Genomic DNA, 21,159 nt, shown 5'->3' on the forward strand with positions numbered 1-21,159 from the left:
CTATGTGGCCTCGGAATATATCCAGTACTACTACTACAGTAATCCCCTTCCCCCTCGGCTAGTAGTAGTACTGGATATATTCCTCTTGCTTGGGTCAGTTTTTCATAAAGTTCCAAGATTTGAGATTATTATAGAAATTAGAAGATGTGATATGTTGTTATTCGATACAGGGAGTGATGGACCAGTAACTTTAAAATAAACATTCATTTTTGACAAGATGTTTAGAAGAAGATAAACAAATAAAATGTAGCATATCATGTTAATAGCTAACTTGCTATCCTCAAAACGATTACAAAAGAGGCTAGATTAGTTGATTTGCTAGTGACTATCACTTCTTGTATATTAATGTTTTTCTATTGGTCAAATTATAGCTAGTTAGACAATTAATGGTATTCTGTTTATAAAATGTATAAAACAAATGTTTTTTTAATTTGTTTTCACACCTCCAAAGCATCAAATAAAAAGAAATGGAGAGAGTAGATGTTAAAAAAAAACTTAATTGCTCTCTCTCTCTCTCTCTCTCTCTCTCTCTCTCTCTTTCTCTCTCTTTCTCTCTCATTAATATAAGATAGCCAAACAAAACCCACCTCCTTTTGTAATTGCGCTCTCTCATTACCTTCTTACTTCTTAGTGACACATAAGTCGCAGTCTGTCGACGTTTTGAGATAAAGCTCTCACTCAACTCACCAACATGTCTTCACGCAAACATCCAAACATGTTCCAAGCATAAAGCGACCGATCATTCTAAAAGAATAAGGAAAAAGATAGCGAGCCCAAGAAATAGATTAAGCCATAGATAATATAATGTAACTGATGCCTAAATATCAATGGTCCAAAAAGCGATATGCTTTAGTTATGCGTTTGATATAAGATTACCGTTTAGGTGGGAGTTTAAATTAGAAAAATTATTTTTGAAACATCGTTTAGATTGTGACTAATTGCCGTCTAAACGGAGGCATCTGCATTGGTACCACATACCAATTTTTAGAACATTGGTAAATACAAATTCCACAAGAAAAAAAAAGATTCACACCACGCAACAAAGGGGTGTTAATCACTACAACACTTAATATTTATCAAAACGATATGGAAAAAATTAAGTCAAAGAAACTCCTCGACAAAATCGCCGAACTTGAAATTTCCATTACAAGACTCGATGGCGTTAACGACGTCTTGAAAAACGGACAGGCTACATGGGACGACCAACATAACCTTCTGATCCAAACAGTGGAACTCGTCGTGTGACTTGTCTAGGAGCATCCTGAACAAAGGGTGGTTCAAATAGCTTGTCGGTACCACGCGTCTCGCGCGGTCTTCCCCTACATACACCGCAAACGTTCCCGTAGGCGTCTTAGTCGCCGCGATGTCCGCTTCACTGATCAGGAGAGACTCGTTATGAGTTGACTCGGAGCCGCCTTCTCTTGTGTTGATGCTCTTCATTTTCTTGGCTAAGTTCTTGAAGGAAGCTATTCTTTTTCCCATCATTTTCTTCTTTCTATTTTTTCAAGTTATTAAGATTGAGAAGATGAAGAAGAATAAGAAGATGGATGGTGATTATATACCAAGGTTAGATGTATAATATAATAAAAAAAAACGAGAACCGGAGAGCTTTTGACTTTATTTATTTTATTTATTTCGATACTTTTTGTCTTTGTTGACTTGGAATAGTGGGGAGCATTTCTTGGCGGAGAGGATAGTTACAAAAATAAAAGTGCATACATCTCGTCGCAAATCATGGTTACGTGATACATGCAATACGTCTTTGGAGTTTGTAAATGAATAAATATAGCACCCTTTTTACCTTTTACGCAAGCGGTAGTTCATCACGGAGGTTCATATTAGTACATATGGATATGGTCCGTGACAATTAATTTAAAGTATAAAACGTCATGCTCTATGTAGGATAGGCCCCCTATAATCAACGAGATGATTGCTTGTAGTTGTATCACAAAAAGAAAACTCTTAATTAATGATTTTCTGATGACCATATATTTAAGTTTCAAATAAGGAGTTGGTGATCATCTAATGCATTATTGGCTATAAACATAACTATAAAACGAATATTAATTACATAAATTGAGGGAAATAAAAGTATGGTGACATAAACTCTAGTATTTTTTACGTGATGTTGATATATGTGCATGTGCATCTAACCATGTTCATTTAGTATTCCGTAGTGGGTAAGATGTCATAAGTATTGCCGTACGATAGTGTGTACAAGACTTGTATATTTTGATGATGTTTATTAATATGCGAGTCGAATTCATCTAATAGAATGTTAACACATGTGCAGGGGTTTATATAAACAGGAGATAATTCAAAATGTCAAGTGTTATAGTGGTTGTGTAAAATGAAAATTATTTCGTAATTATCAAATCTCTATTAAAATAGTTTATAAGAACGAGAAATTAGATGATTTGTAGAATTTGTATAGATGCAGAATAATGTTTTTCAAGACGGCTCTTTAAGCTGGCTAATGTACAACGAGAGCCTATAACGACATCTAGTTGTTAGTTGTTACCATGATCTGTTTATAACCTATTAACATTAGTTGTTAATTATTGTTATCCGGTTTTTTAATTCATATTCCTGATGACCATTGTGGTCAGCATGAAGAATAAAACAAAAGTGATCAAACTTTATGTCCAATTTTTAAAACGGTTATAAGTTCTACTTTTGTTATTACTTCTTATCTTTTAGTTATTGGCCAGTTCATGATTAGATTGAAAATGCTCAGCACCAACCTCCTACACTAGGTTTAGAAATGATAACACAAAGTAGGTACGTGAAAGAAGAATTTAAGAAATATCATTGAATTTGTATATCTTATACATATATTAAACTGATTATTCATACTTAAATAATATTTATCTTAGAATAATACCATCATCTACTATGATCGCGTATGTAATCAAAGATAATGTCTTTGTACGCATTGTTATCGTTTTGATTGACAAAGAAAGGATAGAAAAGCTTTTATTTGAATTATAAAATGAATTACATATTTTTCTACGAAAACAACTATATATGGTGACTTTTTTTTCCTGTCGATTCGATTTTAGATAAACTGATCAAATTTGGTGGATTATACAGTAATTTTTTGAGAACTGATTTATTTTCGTCTTTTGTATGATTGGTTTGAAAGTTTAAGCATAATTTATATTCATAGAATTCACAATGACAATGCGATCATATATATATAGTTTGAACACTTCCCCATCTCCAAAGCCACACCCTAATGGCAATGCTTTAATCGTCTACAATACATATGCTAATGCAACATTATATTAATAAAAACATTGTATTAACTAACCTACTACGATAACTATATATTTTCTGTTTTATTCAACCGTAATTCTTCATTTGTCATGGAAAAACAAATGTAGGAGAGGCAACAATGGTAACACAAGGATGGTTTGAAGCGGGAAAGTGTCGAGAAGTACTAGTGGAAAACTAGAAATAAGTGGAAGAATCATTGGACCATACTGGACCACCATACTTTAGACTTTATCCATGGTCAAAGGTGTAGAGCTTCTCGAAGTTCTTCTAGTGGCCCTCCCCCATTAAACTCAAGTGATCTACTTAAAGAAATTTGTGGACTATGGTGTTTTCCTTTACTTAATTCTGTCACTTTGAGTCTGACTTTAATTTTCTCTACTTCCCAATATGTTTGGGTTTGAATACACATTTGTTTTCGCCCCTTTCTTTGACCATATGTTTTTGCTTCTTAGCCAGCTAGATTCTGCTCTCTATGTTTGTGTAAAACTCGATCAGAAATGGTTTAATATACAAAGAAGCGACTACAAGTATATTAGTACCAATCGTCTTTAAAAGTTAAACTAATTTACTTGGTAACAGGGCCGTCTTTGCCAACAAATTTTAAGTGCTTTTATGTGTGTATATATATCATCCAAATTTTATACCATAATTATTTTGAGAATTCGGCCAAAAAAAATCTCAACTTTGTACGAATTGCCAAAAGAAACATGAACTTTTGAGCTGACCAAAAAAACACTAAACTTTCATTGACTTTAGAATTAATTAACAATGTTTTCGCTGACTTGCCAATTTAGCACGCCGTCAACAAATTTAACAGAAATGTTTGACATCGTTTATTGTTGGCGTTAAGTGAAACGACGTCGTTTTCAAATGAGATGAAACGACGTCGTTTTATATGATTTGAAATGAAAAATATGTAGACCCCTGGATTCGAACCCAGGTTGGTTGGCCAAATGGCAAGGTATTTTACCACTAGGCTACTCACACTTTCAATGTACTTACTAGCATGTTTACTTTTATTTGGTACATATTAAATATAAAAAATTCTCTAAAAACTTAATAAGATCTTTAAAATTCCAAAAAAATAAAAAATAAAGAAGATTTTTATAAAAAAAATTATTTTTCTTTTTTTAAAAATAAATTTTTTTTTTTAAAAAAAAAAAATAAAAACTCTTCCAAAATTTTCTAAAAACTTAAAAAGATCTTTAAAATTCCAAAAAAATTGAAAAAATAAAGAATTTTTTTATAAAATTAATTTTGAAATTAAAATAGAAAATAAAATAAAATTTTTTCTTTTCATAAAATAAAAAATCTTCCAAAATTTTCAATTTTTTTAATACATTTGCTAAAAGTTGAAATTAATTATACACACATAAAAAGTTGATAATTGTAACTTTAATTTTTTTCATTTTATTATAATTTTTTGAAAATTTGGATTTTTTTTAAAAAATGAAAATTTTGGAAACTTTTTGACTTTTTAAAGAAAAAAATATTTTAATTTTAATTCAAAATTAATTTTATGAAAATTTTGGGAGATTTTTTTTTTAAGAAATATAAAATTTTATTTTTTTTAAAGAAAAATAAAATTTTATTTTCAATTTTAATTTCAAAATTAATTTATAAAAAAATTATTTATTTTTTTCAATTTTTTGGAATTTAAAGTTCGTTTTAATTTTATAGAAAATTTTGGAAGAGTTTTTATTTTTTAAGAAGAAAAATAAATTTTATTTTCAATTTTAATTTCAAAATTGATTTTATAAAAAAATTCTTATTTTTCAATTTTTTGGAATTTTAAAGGTCTTTTTAAGTTTTTAGAGAATATTTTTATATTCAATCAATACCAAATAAAAGTAAACATGTTAGTAAGTACATTGATAGTTCCACTAGCCTAGTGGTAAAAGACCTTGCCATTTGACCAAACAACCTGTGTTCGAATCCAGGAGTCTACATATTTTTAATTTCAAATCATGTAAAACGACGTCGTTTCATCTCATTTGAAAACGACGTCGTTTCACTTAGCGCCAACAATAAACGACGTCAAATATTTCTGTTAAATTTATTGACGGCGTACTAAATTGGCAAGTCAGCGAAAACATTGTTAATTAATTCTAAAGTCAATGAAAGTTTGGTGTTTTTTTTGTCAGCCCAAAAGTTCATGTTTCTTTTGGCAATTCGTGCAAAGTTAAGGTTTTTTTTAGGCCGAATTCTCTAATTATTTTGGATCTTATTAACTAAATTTGAGGACGGACCCTACCTAGCAAGATATGACTGGATAATCACATGGATAACAGAAGAATGTTTTGCACTCGCTTAATACCAGTGGTTGCTAGATTATCCACCACGAGACTGAGACAAGGTTTTACATTTTTGAATTATACTTTGATGAATCATTCTCTGAGGTTGTAAAGAGTAAAGTTTCTACATAAGTAAAAGATCACAAAAGTTATCAGCATATTATTATGTTTCAGTTATAAAATGGAAGAAGAGAAGCGAACATGCAACAGTTACTCTTTTGAGATGATATTCGCTTTTATTTAAACACATCGAAATCGAAAAAATGTGGTGGGACTTTTAGTGGAGTGTTGAGGCGGGTTCTGCTTGCTTGTGATGCCAAGCCACAACGTCTTTGTAAGGTAGATTTCCCCCAAAAATGTCCAAGGCACTTCCTACTGTCACATCCACACGTCCCTTTCCAGCTTCTCTGATCCTCTCTACATCATCCATCACCGTCACACCTCCCGCATACGTTACTGGAATCTGTCAAGGGCCAAAAATTACATCTGAGATCCAGAATCTAACGCTAAAAAAAGATAGTACAATTTTGCAATCAAGTATAATAACCAGTCTATCTCTCTCTCTCTCTCTCTCTTACGGAAGCATGACCACCACATTTTCTGGTTATATACCAGTACATTTAAAGCATCACAAGTTTGCTGATAAACATTTAAAATCCAAGTGATATCACTTTGACGGGATCCACCACATTATAGAGCCTAAACCGATTACTCTACAAAGAAAATTGTGTGAGTGTTACTCACCGGAGAATAGTTGCCAAGCAATGCTACAAGCTCTTCATCAATCCCTAGCCTTTTGGGAGAGAATAAGTATTAGGATCAGTACATAATCTAACTTCAACTCAAAACGAATCCACTCTAAGACACTGAAAGCAAAAAGCTTACTTCTTTCCTTCAACGTCAACACCATGCACCAGAAACTCATCTGCAAACCCTCCAAGAAACTCCATTGATTTCTCATCAACCAAGACATCGCTGAACTTCTGCCATCTATCAGTAACGATTGCGTATCTTCCATCCTGCGCAGAATAGATATTTTAATGACAAGATACTTAACAACATGATCCAACTGAAGAAAAAAAACAGGTCAGAGAATCACCTTCTTTCTGCAGCTAAGGTCTAATATCAATCTTTCCTTCCCAACAATCTTCACAAGATCTTTCAGTCTTTCAAGATCAAGCTTCCCATTGTTAAACACATACTGAAAACAATCAACACAAAACATGACTACTACTACTACTAACCAATGTTCTAAAAATTGGTCTAAGCGTAAAATAGGACCTAAATCAAACTATTTTTTTGAACACTGCTACTAACAAAACAAAAGACAGTATGATAACAGATTCAAAAGAGCTATACCGAAGTGACAATGACATGACTTGCCCCCTCCTCTATATAACTCAAGCAATTCTCTGAATTGATTCCACCTCCAACTTGCAAACCGCCTAGAAGTCATCGTCTTGTAATTATCATTACACGACACAATGATTAAATGTGACAGTAAGACCAAAAACACAATCACAGTTTTCACACCACAAAAGGGCATTACTTTACTTACCGGGATAAGCATGTAATGCTCCAAAAGCAGCAGCTTGGCTTAAAGGGTCAGCTCCAAGCATGATCACGTGCCCTCCCGTGAGCCCATCTTCTTTGTACATCTTCGCATACTCTTCCGCGGACTTGTCCGATTCGAAGTTTGTAACGAGGACTGAACCATCTTCCTCCTTCAAGTCACTTAGAGTGGATCCAACTATTTGTTTCACTTTCCCCTTCAAAAGACACATGCAGAGAGTAAGGATTCAGCTTTCGAGCTTGAAATTCAATTCGATACCTTGTGGATGTCGATGCAAGGTCGGAACTGAACGGCGGATATGACTTGTACTCCCGAGGGTCTGGAGAAATTGAGATGCTTTTTCGATGGAGAGATTTGCTTTTTGTTGAGCAGAGAGATTCCACCATTGGAGTAGAGTTGAGAGCTGAAAGTTCTCATCTTTGGATGCTTACTGCATTCGGTTCAATTCTCGTTTTCTAGGGTTTAAAAACCGGTTTAATTCTCGGTTTGTTAGAGAGATGGTAAACCGAAGGCTTTAAGTTTTGTTTTTTTTACAAGAGGATAGGAAAGGAAAGAGCAAAAAGCTCTTAAGTTTGATATTGGCTTCTGATCTGTTCAGGGAGATGAAGGAGAAAGTCTGTGAACTGAAATTCGGTTAGCTTCAACATCTTATGTCCAAAGTTATATCTTTAACCAACGAGATTTTTGAGAAACAAAAATAAATTTGGAAAGCAAAAAATAAAATCCGACCTGCCGGAATCGAACCAGCGACCTAAAGATTACAGCAACTACTACAGTCTTCCGCTCTACCAACTGAGCTAAGGTCGGACACTGACAGTAATGCCTAATATATATTTATATATTATAACATTATGTATACGTTACAATTCAGTCTGGGCCCTTGACAGTATACAGAAAAATCAGTTAGTCCACAGAAGTACTATTATTTTTTGCTTTGCTTACCCAAATGAACGAACTTTTTTTTTTTTTTTTTTTTTTTTTTCAAATGGACGAACTTGTTTCGAACTGTATAGCTTTTGGTCACTATCACCTACACCTTATTTTCTACTTCACATTCCACGTTATATTGCTACACATATAGGCTAATAATTTTTACTACTTCACGCTTACCAATCATCCGCAATACGTGTTAGTACTTAGATCATCATTATCCCTAAAATCTATAAGGAGTTTTTTTTTTTTTTTGTCTGATTAAAAAAAAAATTAAAAATTAAAAAGTGAATTAATTGCGGGCCGTCACGTGTCGGTGAGACCCGCGAACAGTTGAAAAAACCCACGATTATCGTTTCTTCATTGGTGACTTTTGAAACCCATTATTGCCACTTTTGTAGGACCCAAACCACTAAAAACTCTCTTATAACCTGTGATAATGGTGCTCTTAATTAGTAGCAATCAAAAAATCTACACAGAAATTTGAGAAATCCATGAATCTCTTTGATCGATTCATACTATCCCATCGTTATGAGGAAGAAAATGATCTGATCAAGCTAAAACTCCTTTAGTTTAAAGCAATTTACATCCGAAAGAGTATGAGTTGAGTAGAAAACCAATAAAAAAAGCATGAGAGCAACTGCAATTCTAAGGACATCTCCATTATCGCTCCGTAGTTTACTTCAAAAATGTGGAGTATGAACAAAAAAAAATAAAAAAATCCCTCCATTTATAAAATAATTTTTTATTTTTTTTGTTCGTACTTCATGTCTCATTTCATTTTTGTAGTATATTATGGAATGTACTCTTCAATTATCAACCAAAAAAGATAATAACTTGACCAATGACAATTAATGGTTTACTAGAGTCTTAACTAAATAAATATTAAGTAGCGTATTAACTAGAACTTTTTAGTTTGAATTTAAGAAATTAAAGTTTTGTTTGATAACTATCTTGGTAAATTGGTTTATTGCATAAACTGTTATATAAATTTTAGAAGGCCCAATGGGTTCTACGGACCCAATAACACTCGATTAACGTGACACGATGCGATTGGCTAAAGACTCCTTCGTCAACCGCCGGGATTTTAATTCAACCAGCGAAGAAAACCCGGTGACTTCCACGTCCAGCCGGTGGATTTCTCGCCGGAGCTCTCCCCATCACTACCTTTCCACCATGTCTTCCGACGGAGACAACAACATCTCCATGCCGGTAGCGGTGGCCTCCTGCGTCGCTATGGCACTATTCTACGTCTTGATCCTTTACGCTCCCACCGTGATTCTACGCCTCCCGTCGCCTTCTTCCTTCTCTGACTTCATGATTCGCCGATTCGTTTGCGCAGCCATCTCAACCGTCGTGTCTCTCGTCTTCACAGCTTATATACTCCCGGTAAGCTTCTCTTACAATGTTAGAGTCAAAGACTAAAACTTTGAGCTATGCACACTAGTTATAAGAATCAGTGTAAAACTAAGAGATGTTTAAGATTAAAAGACTATGCTTTGTTTGGTACTATCCCTCACTAGTTTCCAAGAATCACTGAAAAGTCTCTAACTTTGTTTGCTTGAGAAATGTTAAAAGATAAAAAGCTGGGAGGCCTCTGTTATACTTGGAATTTTTGGCATAAGGACAGATCATCTTGTAAGTTCCATCTTTGACCATGAAAAGGTGTTTTTTTTTTTTTTTTTTTGGCTTGATACAACATATCCCATCTTAAAAGATTCCATATTTGTGAATATGGAACCAGTGGCAAGGAGTGGTGTATCCCCTTCTATTGACCTCGCTCATTTACGCTGGATCTTTGGTGTTGAACTTGTTGTTACTCCTTGAATCATGCAAGGAAAATGGTGAAGCGTGTAGTTTCTTTACTAAAGTGAGGAGCTTTGTCCAAGCAATCCCTGCTTGCATCATGACATGTGCTTCTGGTGTTTCCTTTTGGCGAAATTTGGTCGTGGTAATCAACTCTTCTCCATCTCTCTATCGAAACTGCATAAAACCTTGCATAAGTTACTACTAAATCGGACGAATTCTGATATGTTTCAGCTTGTAAATTGCAGGCACCTTTAACTGAGGAGCTGGTTTTCAGGGCCTGTATGATACCTTTGCTTCTGTGTGCTGGATTTAGGATTTACTACGCTATCTTCCTCTGCCCAATTCTCTTTAGCTTAGGTTTGTTTTCTTTGCTTGCTTCTCTGTTAATGACAAGTTTACAGCTCGAGTTGAGATGAAAATTGCTGGAATTTTTGGTTTATTATATGTTTTATGCAGCCCACTTGAATCATTTTAGAGAAATGTACATTAAGCAGAACCGCAGTTATATCAAGGCCTCACTGATTGTTGGTACGTTTGACCATAATCATATTAACAATCTTTGTCTCAGGCGTAAACTAATCATTCCTGAGCTTGATCAGGTCTTCAGCTTGGCTACACAGTCGTTTTTGGTGCATATGCATCGTTTCTCTTCATCAGAACCGGTACATTCCACGCACTGTACATCTATTAGCCCCTTCTAATGTTGGCCTGGCCTTGACTATAATGTTCCTGCATTGTGTAATATTTTTTAAGGACATCTCGCTGCTCCTTTGTTTGCTCATATATTCTGCAATTACATGGGATTGCCTGTGCTGCTACACCCACGAGGAAAAGGTAATACAAAAGATTTCAATGTTGGGAACAAATGCAAATGCAAATGCAGAAGAATAAAAGCTAAAGATGCTTTCATGGGTTCTTCTCTTCAGGTTTGGTGAGTGCAGCTGCGTTAGCCGGTGTGGTTGGATTCGTCACACTTCTCTTTCCTTTAACAAAGCCTCTCATGTACAACGATAGAACCAACAATTGTCCGTGTTGGCTTGGCTATTGTTTGTGGCATTGATACTCTGCACTCATAGCTCTGATCTTCTTTTTTTTTTCCAGTTTCCACTGATCATGTCTTATTTTGTTGTTTCTTTTAATAGATTGTGGTCCGTTATCAAGTTGCTTTTTACAGACATTGTTTATAAAAATGTTTTTTTTTTTTTTGATCTTGAAGACTGATACATATTTTCTTTTTATATATTATATATTATATTTAATCAACCCGATAAATCAGGCTATCAGATCTGGTTACAAACTTGCTTTGTTTATAAAAATGTTAATGGAAATTAAAGAAGAAAATGGCTGTTTAGGTACACATCCTATAACAAATTTTATATATTTACAGTCCAACCAATTCATGGACTCACGTGATTGTTGATGACTTGATGGTACTTAACAATACTTAACCATTCATGGTATATTATTATATCATTATTGTCAATACTTTCCTTATCAGTTACATATTAAAATCTCATTTTGAATAGTATTGATAATCTTAAAATTATCATAGATTTAATCCCAAAAAAAGAAAGATTATCATAGATATTTAGTTTATAACAAAATAATACAAACAAAATATTCCAATACAAATTCCCTAGATGTTCGATTTAGCTAACACAAACACTCATCTACCAGGTATTCTGAGCTAATCGAAACAATCTTCTTAATTAGTTGGGCTTCATTTATTAAAGATTATGATATGGTTATCTATATAACATAATGATACCACTCTCAAACTTTCCGTAGACATCACAGGAGAAATCATTGGTGTGCAAAGTACTGTTAGTGATCCTCCGGAAGAAAAGAATGGTGACTATAAAACTGGATAGGTAACTGTCATTAACCTTGATTGTCTATATATACGTACGTATGTAGTGCCCGGTTTTTATTTTTTAATTATTATTATTATTTTTTCTAACAAATGCTATTCTGGATATGCGCAGTGATGAAACTGTCACCTTAAGCTTATTTGACTCCCAAGTTGTGTCTTTTCACAAAGAGCTTGAAGCCATGTGTGTTGATCCGAAGGTCATTGTTGCGACTAGCATAAACCCAAAGTTGGTTAGAGGTACCGAGATGTTCCAGATCATAGGTAGTATTTAATGACATTATATTCAAATTTTTATAAATTTCGTGCATTATGCAGGCCGTTTGTTCCTCAATGCAACGTCGCATGTGTATTTTGATAAGAAGACGTATGCAGGGGAAGTCCGATTCTACCAGTATGTTATTCGTTTATTAAATGTGTATATGTGCATTGACACTATTAGGCTGCCTAACCATTCTATGGTGCGTAGGTTGGTCGCCAGGGGCACTGGTCTACCATCAGCCGCCCACTGCTAAGATCATATGCGAAGGTTGAGACAATGACATTGGCTGAGCTCAACGCTGCTGTCGTCAATGCTGCATCGCAGGTAACGTGTCTGGCAGTGTTGTTTAAGAAAAAAAATAATGGATTTTAGGATGTGACGTTGCATGTGAACCTTATTTCCATAATGCAGGAAATTGACTTCCTACGCATTGGGAGGGTTGTTCGCCTTGACACAGATAAGGGTTGGTGTTATGCTGCATGCTCTAAATGCAGTAAAAAGTTGCAGCGCACTGCCTCTGCTTTTGCGTGTGGGCGATGCAATAATTTGCATGGTGCTGGAGCCCTTCGTCGAGTAGCGTCTCTACTAAATAACTATGTAAATATTTGGACGCATACACCTGTATTTCAGAAGTATAGTTTTGTTTTTTGGTCAATGTATTTAGAGAAGCTTAATTAGTATTGTTAGATTTAAGAAAAGAATATAAAGTTATTTATTTATTATTTACGAAAACAAGTATTGTTTTCCTTTTGGTTTGAAAGGTGAGAGGTCACTGTGAATAATACATGCAAGAATGTTTAATTTGTTCGCAAGAATGTTTTGTTTTGTTACATGCAATCAATCATCGCCTCTGCGTCTGTACTAGAATGTAGTTTGTATCAGATCTCTTACAGTAAAAAATTTCTGTCTGATTGCAGATGCTCAAAACAGTGGGACAAGATGAACTCCAGGCTTCTTCTCGGTTGCTATATTTCTTTGTGGATCACCTTAATAATATATTTGTAGTGTTGGACACAAATAATTTGATTCTCTGTTGAAAAGGTTACATTGTTGATCTAACTTGATATTGAAAAAAGTTCTCTATTATTTGTTCAAAACAACCTCATATACAGCTTCACTAAATTAAGACTGATTGATTGATCCCTGATTAGTACTAAGATCTGCAACCGTTATGTTAGGTCAAGTGTATGAAATCCAGTTCTAATTGGTTTCCACTGTCGACTAATTAGAGAAAAGTCACTGAAAAATATACTCCCCTCTGTTCCTGAAAGTAAGATTTTCTAGAGTATGCACGCTTATTAAGAATTTAATAAATGTTTATAATTTAATTTATTTTTTACTTTATTATACACTTTCCAATAACTTTCCACCAATGAAATTTAATCAATTCAAATATTCTCAATTAATGTTCCTCAAAAGTATAAAAAAGTACCTTAACAATATAGAAAATCTATCTTTGTGGAACAAGAAAAAAACCTAAAACATCTTACTTTCGGGAACGGAGGTAGTATTAAACATGAGGATTAAACATGTTATGTGATTTCTTTGATTCAGAAAGGCATTATGGATCGTGAAAGCTTTCATTCATTAATTTATAAAAATATCCTCTAAACCTAACCACCGTAATTAAGAGTTTGTCTCAAATAATTTAAAGCATTCAATTTTATTTTTTAGTTTGTGAATTTCAGATATATCAAATCATTATGCTCTGAACTAGGCATGGGCATAATATCCGTAACCCGATATCCGAACCGAATCCGAACCGAAAAACCCGATCCATATCCGGTCCGAAATGTATAAAATATCCGAATGGATCTTTTAAGGTGGTACAGAACATATCCGAACCCGAAGTGTTATTAACCAAACCCGAACGGATAACCCGAAAAAACGAAAAAAACCGAAAAATCCGAAAAAATATCCGAAGAAACCGATCCGAATGTCCAAAATAATATACAATATAATTATATGAAACATGAATATATACTTCAAATATTCAATTTAATATTTATTTTGATATGTTATCTAACAATAAGTATTTAAAATTTAAATAACTACCTTAAATACTTAATTATATATAAATAAATATATATTTCTTATGTTTTACTTTTAAATTTTAGATTTTATTTCGGGTATATCCGAACCGATCCGATATAACCTGAATCCGAATGATATATGATTACTTTATGGGTTCTATGATGTGATACAAAACCGACCCGAACCCGATGTGTTATATCCGAACCCGACCCGTACTTGAAAATTTACTAGAATGGGACCTAGGAGATGTTATAAAAGAGAACCGAAATCCGAAAACCCGACCCGAACGCCAACAGAGTCTGAACAATCATACTGAATCCAAATTTACGTTCATTATATTTTTCTATATTTATTATGTTTCTGTAATCATTACTATTTTGTTATAATTAATTAAACTTCAATCACAAATTTCAATGGGATTTTAGCAGCTTATAATTTATAAACATTTTTTTAGGTAAAAAACATAATGAATACATAAAAAAAAAACAAGTTAACAACCCCTAAAACTATTATCCATCAATTTATTCTCGCATCTCAACCACAACATACACAATATTAATAAATTCTCACTTATATAAAAATAATCATTTACAATAAATATGAAATGCACCACATAGGTTATTATGTAATAATAACTTACAGTACAACATGAAATCTCAGCAAAAACTGATGTAATGTCACCCGAAGGAAAAAAAAAAAAGAAAACCTAACTAATTATCAAAATAGCAAGACTTCAAAAAAAAAAGAAAAACAAGTACAAAATCTAACAACTATTTTTTTAATTAATAAAAATATTTATAGTTATTTACTCAAACTATTTCAATTAATTTCGAATATTCATCCCGTCCTTAGGGCTGTATATATATATACCATTAAGACCTAAGACGGAACATAAAGAGAAAGGAGGCAGCTAGAAGCAACTGTGCGCGAGAGAGAAGAAACTAGGTTTTTGAATCTTTTTGTGTTCTTTGGTTTTAACTTTAATTTTGTACGATATGGACAAAATCAGTCGACTGCCGGATGAATTATTGGTGAAGATACTATCGTTTCTTCCAACAAAAGTTGCTGTCTCCACTAGCATCTTGTCCAAACAATGGGACTTTCTCTGGATGTGGTTACCTAAACTCGACTACAGTACTAGAAAGTATTCAGAGTCAGAATGCACGAGGTTACGGCGTTTTCTTAACAAGAATCTGCCATTACACAGAGCTCCGATTATAGAAAGCTTCAGCCTCGATTTTCTTGCTTCACAATTCAAACCCGTGACAATTAGATCATGGCTTCTAACCGCAGTTTCACGCAACCTACGAGAGGTGGAGGTTTCTCATGGTTGTAATAATAAGGTGCTCAACATGTTGCCAAGTAGCTTGTATACTTGTAAATCACTCGTGTCCTTGAAACTCAATGGAAGAAGGCTTCTAGTGGATGTTCCTCGTATGGTTTCTCTCCCTTGTCTGAAAACTTTTCTGCTTCAAGATGTGAAGTACAAGAATGAAGATTCTCTTCAGCGGCTTCTATCTAATTGCCCTGTTCTTGAAGATCTAGTGGTGGAAGGATGCAAAGGTGACAATATGGTAAAGTTCATTGTTATCGTCCCCTCGTTGCAACGTTTAACAGTCAATATACTTGAGGATCTAGATGAGTTTGTGATGGATACTCCTTTGAAATACTTCAAACTTGACTACTATAATTACAAGAATCACCACTGTTTGATTGAGCGTATGCCTAAGCTGGAGGAGGCATATGTAGAACTTAGCTTTAATCCTGTTTATATTGATAGGTTTATCGGATCAATCACTTCTGTCAAACGTCTGACGTTATGCATAGATGATGTGTATGGTGATGGTTTTGTCTTCGACCAGCTTGAACATCTGCAACTATGCACATGCGATGAACAACATACGTCGGGTGCGGTGATTGTCCGGTTGCTCAAAGATTCACCTAACTTACGAGTACTAGACTTATTCAAAATGGAATATCATAACCCTATTGGTCTGTATACTTGGAATCAACCAAGTACTGTTCCGGAATGTATTTTGTCGAGTCTACAAACTTTCAAGTGTTCAGGATACTCGGGAAGACCAGGAGAAAGAGATCTTTTGATTTATATATTAAAAAATGCTAATCACTTGAAGACTGCAACAATCTGGTTTCCGACGGTTGACATGAAAAAAGAGTTGGTTCTTTCTTCTCGAGCTTCAAACGCATGCCAACTTGTATTTGATTGAGGATAGGATCTATACACCTTTTTGTTTTTGGTTAGGTTTTGTCTCTCTTATTATACTCTTGTTTTCTATATAAAGGATGAGTATTACACTGAAAATAATATATATATATATATATATATATTCCATTATTTCCGACTAACCTTTATATACATATATATTTTTACTAACCTACATTAACTATTTATCTAATCTTATTTAAGTTTATTCTAACAAATATATTATTGAGATAAGGTTGATGATTTGTACCATAATTAATAGCATATTTCTTTAGCTATTAAAAAAAATATTCAAATTACTATTTCTAAGAAAACAAACCAATATATATATCCGACTCTCATGATAAAATTAATATTATAAAGATCCAAATTTTTTTTTTTAATACACATCCTTAAACCAAAGAAACATTATATAAGGAAATCAAAGCACTCACTGATGATGTTTACCGTTTTCTAGGCCCAACACGTAAACTTTATTGAAATCCGAATTCAAACACTTAATTTTTCGTCTAACATATTTGTATATTTATTTTCAATTAAAGTTTTAGAAATAAAAAATTTCTCACGTTTTTAAAACGCGGCTCAAAACTTAGTAAATCTCGTATAGCTAACATTATACAGTGAACAAAATTCTTAAAGAAAAGAAAATGTAGAATAATAAAAATAATAAAGATACTGGTTGTTTAAGAAAAGAGCAGAAGGTAGTACAACGTAGTCCCATAATCCACCATATCCTAAAAAACAACCCCACATGAAAAGGCAACAAAGAAATCTAATTAATAAGTATATGAATGGAAACAAATGTAAAATATCCCTGAGAAGATAAGTAGAGACACAATGGTTCTGTCCTTTTAGTAGTAGAAATAATTTAGAAGAACCCACAAGTTCAAATAATAATAATACTCCTACTGCCCACTAACTTTTGACTATTTTCTTACATTACACCAATACAAAGGAACTACGAAAAGATGGGTTCTTCTAACTGAGCAGGGTCAGAATAATTTTTTTCAGTATACCAAATCCAATACTTGTCCTAAGAGTTTTACTGCATCAGGATTGTCCAGAAGCAGAACTTGACGAAGAGAGGTTGCTGCTTCCTTGCTTTGATTCATTAGGGTCCTTGGTTTTGGAGAGCTTCTGGTTGAGTCCAATGAGAAGCTGTTGATTCTCCTGATTCAGGATTTCAGCTTTCTTCCTCAACCTTTCATTCTCCTTTACTATATAACAGTTTTGCAGGTACAACTTCGCGTTTAGCCTCTCCATTTCGATAAACTTGCTCTCTCAAAACTAAAAAAACAAACAAACAAAATCTCTTATGTCAAAGAGAAAAGAAAAAGATATGATTTGTGGAGCTCGTTCACACATTTAATGTGGAATTACATTAAGCAAAATCCATGACCGCATTTAGTTTGTTTTCAACAAAAAAAATGTCAATTTTTCTTTTGAATAAAAACCAATGATAAAACAGAAGAACAATCATGCTTTTCTTGGTTTCGAGAATAGGAAAGATAAAGCCACCACAAGAAATGAAAACAAAAATAAAGTTATGATGATGCAGTAAGTATAACGATGAAGTTTGAAAACGAAAATACAAAACACATTTACAGAAAAAGAAACCGACCAAAACAAAGCAGGTATACTAGCAAAAACAGAGCCAAAATGATCTTTATTGTAAAATTAAAAGGAGAAAAAGAAAGTTTCGAAACAAGAAAAAAATTTGAAAAAGACAAACAAAAAATTTATCCATCAATTTAAAGTTGTGTTATACAAAAATAAAGAACTAAAAAATAGTTGGGTGGTTATGCAAATGATATTCACCTTGCTTGTACGTGAGGAGAGAGAGATATCTAGAGAGAGCGAGAGAGATGCTACCTTAAGGAAAGAGTGTTCGATAGGGTGAGGAAGAAGTGTAGTGTGTTTATATGTTTGTAGAGGAGAGAGATTTGTATGGAAGGTAGAGGGACAAAGAGAACAAAATGAAGATAATGTCTGGTCCGATAATGTCTCTTATATAGAGCCTCACAAGCTAGAGATAGAGAAGGGGGACATGCCCCTCTCTCCTGACACAACAATCATGCTTTGTGTTGTGTGTTATGCTTTAGATGGCGGCCGAATACGCAGCTCGCAATCTTTTGTATTTGTTTCTTTTATAAAAGTGAGAAAAAAATAACCCAGTGAGGAAAAAGTGAGAAAAAGATCTGGTTGCGTCATGTGAATGACGATCGAAAGAGGAGAGTCGAGAAATAAAGAAGAAAACTTAGAGGATAGAGTACTACTTGAGGGGGTCTACTTTCAAAATTTCTCTATATGTCTTTTTCTTTTACTTGTATTTTCAAATTGTGTTTTGGTATGAGATGACCACTATTTGTTTTCAAATTGTGTTTTGGTATGAGATGACCACTATTTGTTAATCTAACTTTATATTTTCTTTAAACTAAAATATCTCTATTATAAAAGTAGTTTTTCCTCAATGTATGATTTTGTGATAAATATTTTTATTATTTTAGGAGAAAATATAATTAAGTTTACTTTTACATGTATATTTATAAACAAAAACAATATTTAATTATATCTTCTAAGAACAGGAAAATTTGAGTAAAACTCATATCTGTAATAAAGTTAAATTAATTTTAGAGAAAATTATAGACATTGGTTGGAGATGGTTTAAGGGCATCTCCAACTCACTCTATTTTTCACTTTAAAATAGAGTTTAGAGTAAAAATGCTCCAATAATACTTTATTTTTCGCTTTATAATAAAGTGGAAAATAAGTTTATCCAAATAAAGAGTAACTTGTTTTTCTTTTGTTCATCGCTCTATTTTCTACTCTAAAATAGAGTATCACCGGATCAAACTCAAACTATATTATAGAATTACTCTATTTTAGAGTAAAAAATAGAATAAGTTTCTAACAGGTTCATTTCTCACCGACCAAGTAATCATTCACATAAACCGTTTTTGATATCATCATAGACCAACAAATTTTTATAGATATCAAGCAATATTTCAAACAAGTAGAACTAACTCATACAACTCTCACTTTTGTCCAATATGCATCAGTTTGTGTATCATATAAATAAAGACTGTCTTTAACATGGTGTCATGAGAACATTCAAACAAGATTTCAATACGTACCGGCTTGAATTAATACTTAGATCATAGGAGAATGGTATAGTTTTGTAGTAAGTAGAGGGTTAAAATGTAACTAGAGAAGGATTGAGACGTTTATTGAGTGAAAACGATGATGATAATGAAGAGGATGGCTCTATAGGCCGTAGTCCCTTCAAGATACGCAATGATGGTTGGGGACTGGTTCTAAACATATCATTATTCATAATTCAATTTTAAGTTTCAGTTTGGACCATTTTCATTACTCTCTTTTTACTACTTTCATTTCCCAGTTTGGTCGATAATTGATTTGTCAATACTACTCATCATCAGCCATAATTTCATGTTCGATTTTTTTTCATGATCATTTTATTCTTTCATCATCCTTTCTTTAGATAAAGATTGAAATTATTAAAAGCAAAAGAAAAGAGAGTAATTATGAAGAGAAAAGTTTTGCGACCCCAAACATTTAGAGAATAAATAACTCTCTTGTGTGTTTATGAGTGTGTCACAGCGTGAAAAAGATCATATAGTTAATAATTTTTCCAAGGTGGAATTGTTTTTATCTTTTCATGAGCTCTTTCTTCACTTCATGTTTTAGCTTCACTAAACCATCGTCCCTCGTGGACCTCGTTTGGTTTAATAATAATACGAATTATTGCACTTTCACCTTTATATAATTACTTTTTCTTTACCAAATCTTGTGACTTTTTTTTTTGGATTTTGTTATTCTATCACAGAAAAATTTGGGAAATCGTATAAATGTATATTTTTTGAACGGTGGTTGTTGTCCTATTTTTGTTTCCTTTTGCGCTAAGCGTTCCAAATTGACAATGGTTTTAAAGTTTCAAAACACAAGTTCGAACCCATAATTATTATGTGTGTCTTGAAATGGAACTCTAAATAAACAAAATGGAATTAAAAAATAAATGGTGGTTGCACTTCTTGTTTACATCAAAGGCAATGACAATTAATAAGTAGGGAGGTGTGTGTGAGTCATCCATGTCAATGTTAGAAGAATTTTTTGATTAATTACGAGGTGTTTAACTTTTATTAGCTAATCAAAAGTTTATAGTTATGGATTTTATCTTAGTGTAAGAATGTTATAATTTAAAGTTTAGCATAAGTGTTTAACAAAGTATTTTGATATAGTCTATAAATATTTAATTATTTGCTAATTTGACATATTGTTTTTCTTAAAAATATCTAAGCACATGTAGACTCGACATTTAGACTCAATAATCACTATGTTTTTGGTAATAATGATACAAATTAGTACCTTCAAATTTTTAGTTAAACATATGCTATATTTATTGGTTGTACATGCAGGAAATCAAATGGTCTATAATATGTGAAATCATATAAGTAGGAAACTATATATTTCCCACTTTTAATCATTGTAATTTGTGATCATTTCGTCCCTTTAGAACCTTTTTTTTTTTTTATGTTTTGGGTCTCCATAAGGTATAAAGTGCGTACATATTGCATTGCATGGAAAAATTAATCATAACATCTCCTAAATTTTAAACATACAACGAATATTTAATAAAGATTTTGTGGGGTGAGCAGTAATGATATACATAGGTTTCAAGTATATTAATTAAGAGATAAAGGGCTTTTTGCAGCTGATACATATAACAGAGATTTCGAATATATATTATACAAACGCTGGGATCCAAAAATGTAATTTATATATTTATGTAAAACTAGTTCCAATTTTCATTCGATATATCAAACGCTCTCTGTATTATAGTTTCTTTGTTTACAATTTCGTTGA

At 33.0% G+C, this 21,159-nt stretch overlaps 5 protein-coding genes, 1 long non-coding RNA gene and 1 other non-coding gene across 9 annotated transcripts; 3 read left to right on the top strand and 4 right to left on the bottom strand.

Moving 5' to 3' along the window:
• Positions 1-867: 867 nt before the first annotated feature.
• Positions 868-1,864, bottom strand: LOC106385824 (auxin-responsive protein SAUR15). The gene has a single exon (XM_013825722.3). The coding sequence runs from the start codon at positions 1,483-1,485 to the stop codon at positions 1,102-1,104; it is 384 nt and encodes a 127-aa protein (XP_013681176.1). The 5' UTR covers positions 1,486-1,864; the 3' UTR covers positions 868-1,101.
• A 3,847-nt stretch (positions 1,865-5,711) lies between these two features.
• LOC106388131 (1-(5-phosphoribosyl)-5-[(5-phosphoribosylamino)methylideneamino] imidazole-4-carboxamide isomerase, chloroplastic) lies at positions 5,712-7,783 on the bottom strand. Its single transcript, XM_013828132.3, has 7 exons — positions 7,405-7,783; positions 7,132-7,342; positions 6,933-7,018; positions 6,673-6,774; positions 6,459-6,592; positions 6,318-6,366; positions 5,712-6,036 (listed from the first exon to the last, which is right to left on the bottom strand). The coding sequence occupies exons 1-7, from the start codon at positions 7,561-7,563 to the stop codon at positions 5,851-5,853; spliced, it is 927 nt and encodes a 308-aa protein (XP_013683586.2). The 5' UTR covers positions 7,564-7,783; the 3' UTR covers positions 5,712-5,850.
• Positions 7,784-7,869: 86 nt separating this feature from the next.
• Positions 7,870-7,953, bottom strand: TRNAY-GUA. The gene is given in 2 exon segments: positions 7,870-7,905; positions 7,917-7,953. It is a non-coding gene; the product is annotated as a tRNA-Tyr (tRNA).
• Positions 7,954-9,108: 1,155 nt separating this feature from the next.
• Positions 9,109-11,087, top strand: LOC106388128 (CAAX prenyl protease 2-like). The gene is made up of 8 exons (XM_013828125.3): positions 9,109-9,465; positions 9,655-9,714; positions 9,821-10,027; positions 10,131-10,242; positions 10,342-10,413; positions 10,485-10,547; positions 10,639-10,719; positions 10,812-11,087. The coding sequence occupies exons 1-8, from the start codon at positions 9,124-9,126 to the stop codon at positions 10,943-10,945; spliced, it is 1,071 nt and encodes a 356-aa protein (XP_013683579.2). The 5' UTR covers positions 9,109-9,123; the 3' UTR covers positions 10,946-11,087.
• Positions 11,088-11,517: 430 nt separating this feature from the next.
• On the top strand, positions 11,518-13,157 carry LOC106388129. Of its 2 annotated transcripts, XR_007321250.1 has the most exons (7): positions 11,519-11,562; positions 11,674-11,756; positions 11,871-11,995; positions 12,074-12,149; positions 12,225-12,341; positions 12,429-12,614; positions 12,935-13,157. It is a non-coding gene; the product is annotated as an uncharacterized LOC106388129 (long non-coding RNA). The 2 variants fall into 2 exon arrangements; XR_007321249.1 differs by lacking the exon at positions 12,935-13,157 and having other exon boundaries at positions 11,518-11,562; positions 12,429-12,763.
• An 889-nt stretch (positions 13,158-14,046) lies between these two features.
• Positions 14,047-16,701, top strand: LOC106388126 (FBD-associated F-box protein At4g10400). Its single transcript, XM_013828124.3, has one exon. It carries the CDS (start codon positions 15,047-15,049, stop codon positions 16,277-16,279), a length of 1,233 nt encoding a protein of 410 aa, XP_013683578.2. The 5' UTR covers positions 14,047-15,046; the 3' UTR covers positions 16,280-16,701.
• Positions 16,702-17,105: 404 nt separating this feature from the next.
• Positions 17,106-19,884, bottom strand: LOC106388130 (protein LITTLE ZIPPER 4-like). 2 transcript variants are annotated; one of them, XM_022698094.2, is made up of 2 exons: positions 18,148-19,884; positions 17,106-17,562 (listed from the first exon to the last, which is right to left on the bottom strand). In XM_022698094.2, exon 2 carries the CDS (start codon positions 17,536-17,538, stop codon positions 17,326-17,328), a length of 213 nt encoding a protein of 70 aa, XP_022553815.2. In that variant the 5' UTR covers positions 17,539-17,562; positions 18,148-19,884; the 3' UTR covers positions 17,106-17,325. The 2 variants fall into 2 exon arrangements, with proteins under 2 accessions (XP_022553815.2, XP_022553816.2); XM_022698095.2 differs by having other exon boundaries at positions 18,094-19,440.
• Positions 19,885-21,159: the final 1,275 nt, after the last annotated feature.

The sequence above is a fragment of the Brassica napus genome, chromosome C3 (assembly GCF_020379485.1).
Source record: "Brassica napus cultivar Da-Ae chromosome C3, Da-Ae, whole genome shotgun sequence".
NCBI lineage: Eukaryota > Viridiplantae > Streptophyta > Magnoliopsida > Brassicales > Brassicaceae > Brassica > Brassica napus.